Here is a 15,974-nt window from a genome sequence, read left to right on the forward strand (position 1 = left end):
AGTAAAATAGGACAGTCCTGAAATTTCTAAGGTAGAACAATGAGCAGGAAAAAAAAATTCAGGTCCTCCTTACACATCATCAACAAATCTAAATAAAAAGTCACAACCCAATTTAATAAACAACCCTTTTCTGTTGATCTCCTGAAGAACAGTTAGGAAATTAAGGCAAGTCTGAACAGGTTAGTTGTGAGGAAGATATGTCAAGCCTTCCCTCAAGTGGTCAGCCCATCTTCAAAGTTCTAAAGTATTTGGGCATCGTGATTTGAAAAGAAATTAGGTAAATTACTATTTCTGAATCTGTTTTTGATAAATCATGCCACTGCAAGTTCTCTTTTGGAAGCAAACTGGATTTGAAACAGTGATTTATTTGCCTCTGGAGAGTTACTCCTCCCCTCCCCCATTTACCTTTTCAGGTGAATATGATCTGAGGTTGTAAGCGCTCAGCAGGCCATAAATCTGCTGTTTGTTCTCAGTGTACACTGTTTGCACTTAATTAACCTAATACTGTCTTTCCTAGAAGGACATAATTAGTGCTTTGCTTTAATTACCACCCATACTTAAAGTGCTCACATTATAAATATGACTGAAAAAACCAACATCCTTCTTAATTAAACATCATATTTATCCTCTACCAATAAAAAGCAATATCCTGTGTTTTTATTTTTTTAGTTTTAAAAGTAGTTGCAATAATGAAGTCTTCTTGTTCACTAGTGTGCAGACTTTGCGATATCAGCAGAAAAAAGTAAGGACCCAGTTCTATTATGCTGGCGGCTTTAGGGTTAAGAAAAATAAAAGTAGAAGGCGATCTGTGTTTTTTACCAGAGACAAAATAATGTGGTTATATCTCCATTAACTGTTAATTTTAGTAAGATGCACATTTTACCCCTGGAAGTGCATTTTCTTGTTAAACTGAAAAATTGTAAGAAGTGAAAATAATTCTGAAATTGTTTGTAGAACAAACAGTCTGTTATTAAGGTATTAAATGAGGACAAATTAGGAGCATAAAGCATCCAATAGCTAAATCTCTTGGATATTTTATACTTACTTAAATTGAGCTTAATGGTTGTAGGAGATATATTGCTGCCTAAAGAAAATATATTGTTGTGGTTGAAAAAAGGAAACCTCTTGGTCTGTTTCTTCGTGTCTGAAACCCAGGTTTGATTTCTTTCTCAGGTCAATTGCTCGGTGGGCTGAACCAGATAAGATTTGTCCACCAGTCCAACGATTCTCTATCTTCAGGCATTCTGCAGTGATTTTTTGATGTATCGGGTGATAAGCTAGTTCCTTCTCTCACAAGCATAGCTGATAGTCAGGAACACTAGTCAGTCTGCCCATTTGAGGTGTCCTTTGTATACCACATAATAACAATGTTCAAATAGTGGAACCTATTGAGCTAATGTCTCGAATGCTGTTACTGTCACCCTCTATTGGGTAGTGGGGCAGGGAAGGAAGAAATTCTAAACCAAAAAATGACCAGAAAAAAGGGGGAGAGAGATGTGAATACTGAAAATCAACCCACATATGATAAGAACAGAAAACTGTGTAGACCTAACAAGCACACATCCGCTTTCAACTGAAAATTATTTGGGATAATGTACCCTTAGGAAAGTTACTGAACAGATGAGGAATTGTTTATAGAAGCATATAACTAGAAATGAGATACAATTAAGTTGGATAGATGGAAACATTTTTGTGTTAAAATGTCTGAACTTTTTTCATTCTTTGTTCCAACTCTAAATAAAACTAAAAAATGGACAACTAAGACTGAGTATTAAGCTGAATGTTAGGAAAATTTCTCTTTGTAGTACAGTATCCCAAGGGAAGCGGTAGAAAGACCATCCTTGAGAAATGTAAAACCAGCCTTCAGTTACAGGTACACAAAGGAGACTTCAAGTCTCTGCACAGTTCTGTTTTCAGCAGATCTTTGCACTTTTCTTTTTATTCCTTCTCTGTACTCATGTCTCCTTCTCAATTGCTCTGTTCATATCTTCTTTTCACTTATTTTTTGGCTTTTCCATGCTCTCCTTTATACCTCTTGCCATTTCCTCTTACACTGATACTCTCTCTCTTTCATTCAAATCCCTCCATTTAGAAAGTCTTCTAGCAATAATACACCAAAGAAACAAATCTTTTTTAAAACAAAAAAACAAAACAAAAAAACAAACCCCAAACCATACCATTTTTGAACTTGGATCTTCATCTGGTCACTTGGCATAGTATATCTGTATTGTGTGATTTATTTTAGTTGTATAATCCTAGTGGCAGTGTCTCCACTTCAGTGTATAGTATCTGTTGGCTGTTAGTAGTAAATAAGAGGCCCTGATCTAAAACCCATTGAAGTCATTTGGGAGTCTTTTAATTGACCACAGTGGGTTTTGAATCAGGCTCAGAATGAGCAAATAAATAGAAAACAGAGTATTGGCATGGTCCTATATTTACAAGAAAGTTAGGTGACACAGTATGGTAAATCTCTTGCATCCCTTCTGTGAATTGTGTTCCCAGACCATCTGATTCATTCAGGTATTATAATAGTCATTCTGTGGAGTCTTCAAAGATCTGCCTATTAGGAAACTTTGATCCATTGATGAAAACAGTTGGTAGCAATGGTTCCCCGATACTGAAAATGACTTAAGGCCTTGTCTGCACTAGAAAGTTTTGTTGTTGCGAGTTACATCAGTGATCAAAAAGTCCACGTCCACGCAGCACTCGTGTCGCCAAAGCACATCCAACCTTGGTGTTCTAGCATTGACAGTGAGAGCAGTGCACTGTGGGCAGCTATCCTACTGTGCAGCTCACCACCTCGTGCTGCTCGGATTTGTGGGAAGACTGAGAGAGTCGCAGTGCATCATGGCTGCAGGCCCAACGTCCCATGTTGCATTGATTTCCGTCCCATCATTCCTTGTGTTCCTGATTTGTGTTTCGTGGCATTTTTCAATGGCGCCACCTTTACTGAGCACCCGCCATCTCCATCTGAAAGGATGGATCATGCATTGCTCTCCACTGTTGTTGTCAGTGTTCTGAACACATCATGGCTGGTTGTGCAATATATCATGAGCTCCCAATCGGAACAGGAATCTGAGGCGCCTGACCTGCTGTGTGTCATACAAACAAGCCACTGGATTACTATTTCCATTCACGGAGCATCTGCTCATGGTGCACCACAGCTTTTGGGTGGTGTGTGGTGGGTTCTAGAATGACGAACAGTGACTGTAGAACTTTCGAATGCACAAAACCACCTTCATGAAACTCTGTGCAGAGCTCGTCCCTGCCCTGTGGCACAAGGACACACAAATGAGAGCTGCCTTCTTGCTGGATAAGCATGTGGCAATCGCTATGTGGAAGCTGGCAACTCCATAATGCTACCAGTCAGTCACTAATCAGTTTGAAGTGGGGAAGTCCACCGTTGGAGTTGTGCGCTCGCTAGTGAGCAGGGCTATTAACTGCATTCTTCTACGGAAGTCTGTGACTCTAGGAAATGATCATGAAATAGTGGATGGCTTCACGGCAATGGGATTCCCTAACTCTGGTGGGGTTAGATGACACGCATATCCCAATTTTGGCCCCGGACCATCTTGTGATGTACATCAATAGAAAGGGAAAATACTTCTCTATTGTACTGCAGGCACTTATGGATCACCATGGGCATTTCACTGACTGACATCAACGTGGGTTGGTCAGGGAAGGTGCATGACGCACGCATCTTCAGGAACACTGGTCTGTAGTTGAAGTTACAAACTAGGACTTCCTTTCCAGAACAAAAGATTCCAATGGGAGATGTTGAGATGCCTATTGTGATCCTGGGAGATCCAGCCTACTCTTTAATGCCATGGCTTCTGAAGCCTTACATGAGCAACCTGGAGAGCAGCAAGGAGCGCTTCAATAACCGAGAAATTGTGTGTCGACAAAGAGGGGCCTGCTCTGAAGAAGTCCAAGGCAGATTTGAAGATGAATCACTTCAACAAACTGTAGCCCATGAACACAAGGACAACCAGCGCACCATTGGTGCCTCATGCACTGTCAGATCTGTCAGGTTTACTGCGCCCAGGACTGGGCTCATTGCCATTACCGTGCACACTGGGCATACTGTTGCCCCTGATATCTACAGTTTCTGCTGCTAGATAGCCTTCCATCCCAGCATAAAGAGCTGGAGATCATACAGGCTTCGTCACCGGGGGCTGAATCGCTGCTTTTCTGCGACCCATCCACTCGACCACCCGTAGAGCAGGCACTGGCCATATCAACACCAATGGCTCCAATGGCACTGCCATTCCCTGAGCAGACTCTGACTTGGAGCGGTCATCAGAGCCGGGGCCCCATTTCATAGTCTGCGATACCAAAGACTGGCATACTTACCATCATTCGCACCTCTGGCAGGCACTTGGCTCCACTATCCACATGGCGTCAACATTGGTCTTACTGGCAACACTGGGACCTTTACCATAGTCGCTAACTGCCACAATCCTATGACCCTCCATTGGAGTATATTCCCTCCATTTATGAGGAGCCACACGACACGACTTGGCACCGTACCGTAGGAACCACAGATACCAACAGGAGCATCATCATTCCCAGATAAAGCCCTGATTTCTCCTACACTGTTGCTGCCTGATGATTAGGGACAGTATCAGGACCTCCGCCATTGGATGGCAATGGCCCTTAACCTCACAGCAGAGGATGTAAAAGATCCCCAAGATGAGTTCTTGGACATATTGCAGCCTACACGGCCCTCATGGATTGCACTGCCAATCCACAGGGCAATCCTCCAACCAGCCCAAGCAATCTGGCACATCCCAGCATCATGTACCCTTATGCTGAAGTGCACTGAGAGATGCTATTTTGTTAATGCCAAGGACACTGATTTTCTCTTTGTCCACCCACCATCCAACTCTTTTGTGGTGCAGGCAGCAAAGCAAAGGGCCAGATGATAATATTTTAGAACAACTCCCCCAGATCGAATGGCCAAGAAGTTTAACCGTATTAGGAGGAAGATCTACTCCTCAGCAGGCTTACTGTTTAAAATAGCCAGCTACCAGGCCATACTAGCAAAGTAGGACTTCAAGTCATATGTAAAGCTGGCAGAGTTCCAAGTTTCCTTGACAGATTATAGAGTGAATTCAAATCACTCATTGATGAGGGCAAACTGGTTGCCAAAGTTGCCCTTCAGCCAGTGGTTGACACGGCAGATACGGCAGCGTGCTCCCTGTTCTTGGGGGTAGTGCTCAGGTGGGATTCCTGGCTGTAGACATTGGGATTTCCCAGGGAGGTCCAGACCACAATACAGGACTTCCCCTTTGATCATCAGAAGTTGTTTAGTGATGAGACTGATAAGAGCCTGCATTCATTCAAGGACTCCCGAACCACACTGAGGTCAGGTGGGCCTATACACGTGAGCCCCCGCCCACTACCAGAACAGGCCAGCATTCCGCCTGCCCGTCAACCCTACTCACCACGCCAACAAGATCAGCCGAGGCGATGCCAATGATTACAATGGCGAATATTTGCTGCCACCTCCATCTCTACAGCATCTATTTCCCATCGACACCCTTTTTGACTGCTACGGAGAGACCTGCGAACCTTATCCCAACCTTACCTCTGCTTCCCTGATTTGTCTTCGGGGTCCGTCTTGCTCTCTTTGCCCACAACTGGAGTAGGATCACCACCGATTGATGGGTGCTAGATATTGTACATATGGTGTGACACTGGCTGGATTAGGGGGGCCCTTGAGGTGTATTCAGGAGCTCTTATTACTCCTTCCTAAACCAATCTCGCGTTGGGGGTGTCACGCTGGCTGGATTTGGGGGGAGGGCAATTATTTAACATCAATATGTCAAAATCATCATAAATCATGTGAGATATGCCATATCAGGTACCGTTAGAAAAGCTATAATGTGCTAAGCAAGGTGATAATGTTTGTTCATGTGCTTTATGTGTAATGGAAGTTATGGATATGGTTGATATATCTGTATTTCAAATTGTGCTGTGTCTGGGCGACACCCCAGACAGGATGGCTGCAGCACTAGCCTGCTTAATGGCTCATTAAGAAATTCACAGGTACAGGGGGCCCAGGTAGAGAAGCTAGGGATATACCTGATGAGTCACTAGGACTTACTCATGTGACCCTGGACTCCATCTTATTCCTGTGAATTTCCACAAGCAGCATGGAAAAAGCCAAAGGACATAAAAGGCAGCTGCCCCACATCCATTTTGTCTTCAGTCTTCAGCCTACCTCTGGATCAACTCACCTACAACTGAACTGAAGCTGTGAAACAAAGGGCTGAGACCCATCCAGGTACTGGATGTACACCAGAGGGACTATACAAACCTGCAAACTCCACAATTCTTCTAGGAACCTGATAGATATGGACTTTCAAATCAATTGTATTTTTCTGATTGCTTTAGTTATTTAACACTTCTCTTATAGTTTTTCTTTCTTTTTATAATAAAACTTTAGTTTTAGTTACTAAAGGATTGGCTGGCAGCGTGGTATTTTGGGTAAGATCCAAACTTGCATTGATCTGGTACTGTGGCTCACCCTTTGGGGTCAGGAGAAACCTTTTTGGTAAAGAGCATAGAGTTTTAATTAACTGGTCTCTTTACTGGACCTAGTGGCTGATTGGGAGTCAGAGACTGAAATGCAGTAAAGGGGGCTGTGTATATTTTTATTTTGGCTTCTTGATAACCAATGTGGGGAATCAGAAGCCCTGTTTGTGGCTGGTTGGGAAGTCTGACTTCAGTGCCACTCACCAGTGCTGGGAGAATCTGCTCTTCTTTTATAGCCTGCCCTGACCTTGGCATTTTCAGGTGGCTACCCTAGGCACGGATGGGTCACATATGGAATACAGAATTCCACACCTTCCCCACCTGCCATTTTCCCCAGGCTAACCAGGAATGCCCAGCACAACTGGGCCTCCTACAAAGAGAAGCACGCACCCTCTTCATAAAGCCATGGAGCTAGTACCAAATTATTATCAGCGCCATAGTTTCTATTCTCTCCTACTTCCTTAAATTGGAGAAAGGGGGAGATCTCTGCCCCATCCTAGATTTACGGGCATTAAACAAATTCATCCACAAATTCCAATTTCGCATGACTACCTTCCCCCAAATTATTCCTTCGCTCACCTTTGGAGTGCGGTTCGTGGTTCTCAGTATGAAAGATGCATACCTCCATGTGGACATCCACTCCGCACTCTGCAAGTTTCTTTGTTTATGGTGGGACACTGCCATTACCAATTCTGTGTACTCTCCTTCGGGATTGCTCCCACCCCTTGAGTCTTCACAAAGATCTTTGCCATGGTGGCAGCACACATGACACGCTTGGGCCACTTCCTCTTTCCTTACCTGGATAACTGGCTCTTAGTAGCACTGTCTGGACCCACCTTCCCATCACTATCAGCATATTGCAGCAACTCCTGTCCAATCTGGGAGTATGCATCAACGAGGAAAAATCCACCCTCATACCAATCAGGAAACTCACTTTCATAGAACATAGGAGCATGCTTGGTGGTGCAACCCATCCAAAGTCCTAACGGGTATGCTCTTTGATACCTTGCCCTCCGCTCTCTATGCCACCCTCACCACAGATGCTTCCCTTGTAGGCTGGGGTGCCCACCTACAAGGCCATATGGCACAAGGCCTCTGGTCCCTCAGAGAAGCACGGATGCATATAAAACATTCTGGAACAACGGGTGGTCCAGTGTGGATGTCAGGCACTCCCCCATTCGTTCGATCTTGACACACAAAGCTTTTCTCAGACAACAGCTGGAAGAGCTCCGCAGGTGTGTGGTGTTTGCTGTGAAGGCCGCATCCGTGGCAGCACAATAAAAAATGAACAGAAGCATTAATGTGGGTGCCCTAACACTATCGAGGCATTACTGTTGAACACACCTCTTTCTCATTATCCCAGGGAAGAGCACAGCTCGGTGATCAGTCTGGGCATGGTGAGTTTTACTGGGGGGTGCGGGGAGAGGGGTTCATACTGGGGGAAGAGGTTCTAGGTGGGTGGTTGCTTGTGGCATAAATGTAGGTACATAGGGACAAAATTACAAATTGTGCCACCATTTTCCACAGACGGGGGCTATAAAAGCTGATATCTTGCTCCTGAGAGTAAACTGATGCAAAGGTGCAGCTTCTCCATGCTAGCAGTTTAAAACCTTGCCCCTATGCTTCTCACTTGTGCGCCGCTTTGGTCCCTGCACAAGTGATTGCCATTTGGCGTGGGAAAATGCCCTACAATGGGGGAAGAAACAAAGATGCTCTGCCAAGAAATCTGAGGCAGAGGATTGGTGAGTACCTCAAAGAAAATTCCCTAGAGATCTCATCAGAGGATACTCATGAAATCTCGGCATGTATTAACATGCTTCTGAGCTGCGCTGACTTGCTAAACAAGGGAATGGGAAACACATGGAAACACAGCTACTCTGGTACATTTTTAGCCCTTCAACTACTTATATCATTTAGTAAAGTAAAGGACTCCTGTGCCTCCTATAAAAACGTAGCATCAGCTCCAAAAACACCAGACCTCCCCTGTCCTGCATCCTACACAACAGAGCTGCAGGGCTGGGACTAGCTGGAACCCTCCAGGCTTGCAAAGAGATCCTGACTCCCCATGTCACCAAATGACCCAGTCACCGGCTCCAGTTCCTCATCCAACTCCCATCTCTTCATCAACAATTTCTTTGATGGGGGTCGAGTTGGTGTCTGCTGCCTCGGGCACACAGATATATCCACAATTGTCTTGGGGATGGAGGTGGAGTCACCGCTGAGGATGGCTTTCAGCACTTATAGAAGCAGCAGGTGTTTGGCTCTGCACCAGAGCGACTGTTTGCCTCCCTGGCCTTTTGATAGTCCTGCTGCAGCTCCTTGATTTTTCCCTCAGCACTGCAGCGTGTCCTGTTCATAGCCCTTCTCCGCCCTGGCATAAGAAATCTGGCACTGTTCCCAAACGCCAGTGAGATCCAGAAGCTCCGGTGTGTTCCAAGCAGGAGAGCATTTGGTGGGTGAAGCCGCCATCGTCAGCTGGGAAGAAGAAATGTGAGCTCTCCACACCCACGAAACAGGAAGTGAAATTTCAAAAATTCCCAGGACTTTAAAGGGGGAGTGGCAGGTGGCCGCAGAGCAGCGGGGTTCATTGTGGGACGCTTCTGGAGGCCATTTACCACGACAACCAATCACAGTGTCGACACTGACGCCTTGTCAATTTTAAATTGTGCAAAAAAAGCTCTACGCCTCTCCTTGAGGTGGTTTTATTTTGTCAAAAAAACGGGGTAGTTTTGTTGGTGAGGTGTGGTGATTGCTGTGTGTACACCAGCACTGTTTTGTCAGAAGAAGCTGACTTGGGTTGACAAAACAGTCTAGATAATACTGTCAGGTCAAAACCGAGTCCTCCATTCATTTTTGTAGTCTGGGGGCTATTCTATAATCATGCCAAATTTCTCTCAATTTCAATTGAAAAGGGCTTACTTCGTGGGCTAAACTGTTTAACATTTCTTTGTGCTGTTAAATGGCTGCTCTTCTATGTCAGAAGTGGCTCTACTTGCAGTGTAGTGAGAGATAATATAGTTTGTAAAGCGTTTTTGGCTCTTTCAGTAGAATGGGTTAGTGAATGCTGCTGCCGCTGCTAAATGCATGCACTAGGTACAGTTGCCAGTCACTGTTTATAGGCACAAAAATTAAAAAAACAAACAAACAAACAAAAAAAAAGTTGCCTTGCAGATTTCCAGGAAATAAACACCCCAATCCACTTATTGTTCCCTTGCCAATAGTATCAAACTCTAAAAGTCTTAGTATCAGGTAATTTTAAGTGGCAGTAAATAGACAGTAGTAAGCACATTCTTGGTTACTTAAGTGCTGAAGGCCATTAAGTACTGAAATGGAAAATAGATCAGTATAATGCTATACTTTGGGTATATTTTTTGTATCTAAAGGGTTATGCTACAGAAGACTTAATATCATATTGTTTTAAAAGTGTGGTGTAGCTCTTCTAGGGAAGAGGTGGAGAGTCTGGAGATCTTGATTCTATTGCCAAGTCTCTCTGCTTCAGTTTCCCATCTGTAAAATGGGTATGCATACATTTATAAAGTTCTTTGGGTGGAAGGTTCTGTGTGAGTACAAAATAGTAGTAATAAATCTGTAGTAAATTTGTACTTAATTACAAATACCTTACATTTAATTCACTTGTTGCTTTGAGCTCTTTTTGAAGCGAGTGTTTGACATTTTTGTAACATTTGCAAAGATATATGGTAAAGAACTAACAAAACTTGCCCCAAATAGTTCTCATCAGTTAAATTATATAAGAACTTAGTCAGGATATTGGTAACAGAATGATGAAATATTTTTCCCTGTTAAGATGATGAAGATGATTTCATTGATAAGAAGATTTCCCAGAAATCCAAGGAGAATGGAACGTCAGCAAGCAACTGCTTAGGAACAGCAGGAGTGAGAAAGGAGGGTGCAAAACCACAAGCTAAAAGTAAACCAGTTTCTCCAGTAAAACTGACACCAACCTCAGTACTCGATTACTTTGGAACTGGTAGCGTGCAACGATCAGAAAAGAAATTGGTAGCAAGCAAAAGAAAAGAAGTGAGTATTCAACATATTCCTAGTTTAGCTGCTCAGGGGCTTGATGATAGCAGATCAAAATGGCTGGTTTAGTGAACTGCTTAATAGCAATGCAGAACAATCAAGTAATCATTTGTTCTTGACATGCGTTGCTTTAAAAGCCACTGTAGTGTGTATTATTTTGACTAACTCGTCTAGCTGTATTAGAAATCCTAAAAAACATAATTATTGAATTTCACTTTCCTTTTTGAAAAGATCATAGTACATGAAAAAATTTTTTTTTACTGTTCTTCCCAGCAGTGTCCCAATATAAGCAGTATATTTTTAGCAAGGTTTTTTGATTGATATTGTGTGTGAAATCAATTTACTAAACATAGGTAATAAGCAAATCTTTTTGTTAAATTAGTGATTATTAAAACATAAGTTTTTGGTGAACAGAGAGGGATTAAAATTTCTGAAGTATGCCATCGTCTTGTAGGAAACACATTTTAGAATACCAAGAAAAAGACTTTAAACAGTGGAAGAAATTCAAGTTTTAAGTATACTTACTTTAGAATAATTCCAGCAAGATGGAGGTCAACAATTTGCTAGCCTCTGCTCCTGTCCAACGCTCTGGAGAACTGTGGAAGAGCCACTGGTCTTACCAAATGGTGTTTTAACATTTAATAATTTTCAGTGGTCCCTCTAGGTATTATTATTTGTCAGGTTTTATAAAAATTACAACATGTTCTTACCAAGTCCAAGCTTTTTTTCTTAAAGTTGTAAAATAAATATACAGATGTTAGAAACCTAATAAGGGATTTCTTGCAATTCCAGTCTTCCGTGGAAAAGTTTATTGAACTATCAGTAAACTGTCTGAAATGCCTGATAAAAAGCCAAGAGCACTAGAGAATTCTATCAGTTTGAATTTCTAAAATATTGTTTGACTTAAAATTGAAAATTTGTAATGCTTATGAAAGGTGCCAATTTGAGAGAATTGGAGTGTGAAGTTCTATTTATCCACAGAACATTTATATACAGGGTGCATAGGCAGTGGTAGTGCACACTTCTCTGTATTGCTCTGCCATTATGTCTGAGGGGGAAAAAAGAGGGGGGTAGCTCATATTCCACACACAGCCTAATAATTGGCCTCTCTTCTGAATTTACTAACAAGGTCTGTTAAGGCCAGATGTGACAGCTTTCAGCTTGGAAATGAGTGAGGCCACTTATTCATTTCACTTGGTATTCTGAATGGTAACATCTTTCAGCCACTATTAACCTGGGCTGGATTCAAATTAGTGAGATGTGAATAAAATGCTCTGTATCCCATTCCCAGTCGCTTTTAGCCATCATTGTGTTGATACGTAACCAGTTTAGGGTAGATAGATATGCTCTTCATGATTAATACAAATTTATCCCATGGTACCTTTGTAGATAACAGCAGAATCTTGAACGGTTGATTTTGTTTTCCTTTCTTTGAAATGCAGCCTTCACAAAACAGAGATTCCATTCTAGAAGATGAGGCCATTGCTAAGCAACTGCAGTTAGAGGAAGATTCAGAGGTAAATGTATAAAAACATTGCCCTGGCTCTCTGCTCCCCAAATTGATTAATTCTCTTTAACAGCCTTTGATTGACAACACAATAGCTGGGTTGTGTTTTGTGTTGAGCAATTTCATGAATTTGCTGGTATAATGGCTTGGAAAAGGAAGATTTTATGTCTTATTGTTGAAATGTATTCTTTAAGAAAGTTAATATGTGCAAAGTTATTTTGTGGACATAATGTAAGTGTTGCAAATGGGGCCAGATCTATCCTAATCTCTGCCATCCTACATCCCTCTCCCACACCTTTACCGGTCTCTACTGCACCCCTCCCTTTCAAATCTGGTCTTCATTCCCATTCCCTTACTTCTTTCTCTTCTTGTTCATTTGATGGTCTCTTGATCTCCATGCACTCCTGGAAATTTAGGTCATACTGTCACACATAGGTACTGTATTTATAAAGTTAATGGCCTGATTAATCTGTTTATATTGGGGGGAATGCATACCTGTCCAAATGTATGCTTGTTTACTCCTTGGAAGAGAAGATTGACTGACTGACTTACGCTTACACATTTTCACGTATCTGTATTGATACCTAAGCATCCTGTGAAATAAAGTTTTATAGTTATATACATTTAAAAATGAATACATCTTCTTTGACCTTACCAGAAACTAATACCTACTAATAGGGTTAACTTTTGAATATGAAATAAATCATCTGTCTTAGGAAAAACTGCATATTTTTTAAAAATCCCTAATACAATTTGTGTAAGAGAGTGATGGTGCTTTAGATATCAGCAGAGCATCTCTGCTACATTTCTTGTGTATCTTTGTCTTAAGTGCCTCATTTGCATTGATTATACTGTAGTCTGTCTGTCTTCTTCTTTCTGCTGGAACAGGAAAGATAGATGCCATTCATCAGCTTCCGCGTACCTCCGGTGTTATGGTTACATAGAAAATAGTGCCTGTGGTATACTTGGACTTATGAAGTCATCTGTTTGAATCATGCAGGAAGGCATGTTTGATCTTAGATTAGGGCAGTTTACTTGCTGTTGTAAAAGGATTTGATTTTGTAATGTGGAATACAGCTATTATCAATAAACACCTTAGTCAGGAAGCACAAATTTTTGCCCTAAGGCATATTATTAGATGATGATATGGTAACGAGAATGCCTGTCACCGTTGCAGATGTTGCATTTATTGAGTTAGGAACAAATGAAGGAAAATCTAACTAGGCTTTATTTTTATTTGGCACAAGTTAATAAGTAATTGGAAATGGAATCTGAGGAAATGTGTGGACCTGGACATTATTTTTACTGGAGGAAATCCAGTTTGTTTAAATTGCTGTCTATATTTTTCAGCTGGCCTTGCATCTGTCTAATATGTCATACAGTTGCTAAAATGCATTGAAGTAAGAGCCAGGCAAATCTGCAATCTTTGAATATGCTAATTGTCATTAAGATGACCACTTTCATTGTGGGGACATACTAATATAGAACAGGCTTTGTTTCTGACTTACCTCTCAGGACCAGTTCTGAAAGAGGATCTCGGAAACCAGCAGGGAGCTCCCCAGTAACAAGTTGTCAGCAGTGAGATCCTGACTTCCTTTCAGATTTTAGTTGTATAATGTGTTAACAAGATTGCTTACAAAGAGACAAGTAATCTTGGTATAGGGGAATAGAATTCTGCAATCCCATTATTAAAACTTTCTGTCCTTTTGAATACTTTTATTATGGAACAATCAGTCCACTATACAAATATCCCTTTACTGAGTTGAATGCTGTTGCTGCACTTGGGGAAAACAAGTCATTCTGTAGCATTTGAAGAAATCTAATGCAGTAGGATTACCTCTTGATGAGGTATTTGATTTAAACTACATATTGTCTTTGTCTATATGTTCTGTGAGTTTTTGGTCTTGAAAAACAGATGGTTTAAAATGCCCCTGCCTATCCTTAGTTTAATTCTGTTGACAAAAACTCAGATAGTGTTCTTTTCTTTTCACAGCTAGAGAGACAGCTTCATGAAGATGAAGAATTTGCCAGAACTCTGGCCATGTTGGATGAAACACCAAAGAAGAAAAAGGTTAATTTTTGTATAAGCTTTTGTTTTAAAAATGAAAATATTTTAAAAACTAAAATGTTTTTGTGACTCTGGATTGCATTATATTTAAAAAAAAAAAAAATGTATTTTGACCATATATGCATTTGATGGAGATTGATGAGAGGCATTCCTGCAAGAAACATTAATTAGATTGTTGGATTGAAAAGGTCATGCCCACTTTTCTTTTCCCATGGCTTGTCCTTCCCATGCAGTAAGCACCGTCCTTTCACATATCAGCAGATGTGTTGCTTTATATTCTTGTGATTGAGTGGGCTGTCTACTTCCTTTGAAACTGTTACTGTGCTCTGTTGGCTGCTAGTGAGTTGATCAGGCAAATCTCCTCTTTGCTAACCCCATCACGAGTAAAGATTTTCAGCTTTGTCGTAATTGTAGCTTTGCACATGGCTGTCTAGCATGTCAAAGCTGAGACTTACCCCAAGATTAAGGAGTAAATCAGGTGATCTTATGATCACACATTGTATTGTCTGACAAAATATGATTTTAATAAATAGTGCTTTACTGGAAAAGAATGGACAGCAAGCAGTTCATTACAACCCCTGTATCTCTTCAGAATTAGAAATCTGTCTTGTGTAACCCATCATCGTTGTCTTGCATATTTACTTGAATGTTGATTTGTAGTTGAGGGGATGCATATATAAACCCTTTGGGATAATTTCAGTGTTAAGAGGATATCAAAACATACAAGTATGAATCTTAGGCTGTGTCTACACTTAAACCGCTGCAACGGCGCAGCTGCAGCTGTATTGCTGTAGTGTTTCAGTTCAGACCCTCATACAGTGATGGGAGGGGTTCTCCCGTCACAGTGGTAAATCTCTCTGAGGTGATAGCTAGACCAACAGCGGAATTCTTCCGTTGACCTAGTTCTGTCTATGGAGGGGGTGGGATTGGGGGTTTAGATCTGCCTAACTACTTTGCTCAGGGGTGTGGATTTTTCACACCCCAAGCAACTTAACTGGGTTGACCTAACTTTTTAGTATAGATATGGCCTAGGTTTTGAAACTGATTTTGTGAAGTAGCGCAGTTTGTGGTTAATTTGAGATTCACACTACAATGTAATGCAGAATAAGCTTAAAATTTAAGATTCAAAATAATGAAGACTGAAGTGGCTCAGATGGGAAAAAATTCAAATTAAATTGCAAAGGTACATTGCTGCTTTGAATAACAATTTCTATAGTCAAGGTAAATGGAATTTTACAAGAGAGGACTGAATGGTTTAGGGTTAGGCTCTCTGAATCCTTTTATCAGTTTCCTGTCACATATAGGTCCCCACTTTAAATTCAGCCCAGATTGGTAGACTGTCTGGCAATTTAGTACTTGAGGTGAAATTGAATTGCTGATCTAAAATGAGGGTCAACATCGCAAAACCACCACTTCATTTGCTACTGACTAGCATGCGTGTTTGCAATCTCAACAGAGAAGCCAATGGGCATGGGAAATGGAGTTACCTCTCACCCCTCAAGGTGTGAGACCTCTGGTTTAGTGTACTTGGTAAGTGAATAGACGACTTCAGTTTTCAGTGTTGTCAATCTGGCACTGCCCATCAGTGTTAAAACATGTACACAAAATAGGATTGTAAAATCTGTTATGATTATCTGCCTTTTTGATTTATTTTGAAACAAATCACAACATTGAAACTGAAAATGGGTCAGATGTAAATCAGAAAGAGGACAGTTACCCATGGTTTACACTATATGGGATTATTGCCTTTAAAGTAGTAAACAGTAATCATCTTTCAAGTTAATAAATGAAAGCACAAAGTCCTATTTCTTCTAAGCT

At 41.3% G+C, this 15,974-nt stretch overlaps 1 protein-coding gene across 3 annotated transcripts in view; it reads left to right on the plus strand.

Annotated features, from left to right (window-relative positions):
- The window catches only part of RFC1 (replication factor C subunit 1), a 76,312-nt gene that overhangs the window by 40,144 nt on the left and 20,194 nt on the right, over nt 1–15,974 (plus strand). For all 3 annotated transcript variants that reach the window (XM_067531211.1, XM_067531208.1, XM_067531209.1), the window contains exons 5-7: nt 10,346–10,578; nt 12,024–12,098; nt 14,082–14,159. In XM_067531211.1, coding sequence (XP_067387312.1) covers nt 10,346–10,578; nt 12,024–12,098; nt 14,082–14,159 — 386 coding nt within the window. The remainder of the gene's footprint in view (nt 1–10,345; nt 10,579–12,023; nt 12,099–14,081; nt 14,160–15,974) is intronic.

The sequence above is a fragment of the Emydura macquarii genome, unplaced genomic scaffold (genome assembly GCF_026122565.2).
Source record: "Emydura macquarii macquarii isolate MOO-44397 ecotype Brisbane River unplaced genomic scaffold, CSIRO-AGI_Emac_v2 contig_3128, whole genome shotgun sequence".
Classification (NCBI taxonomy): Eukaryota; Metazoa; Chordata; order Testudines; family Chelidae; genus Emydura; species Emydura macquarii.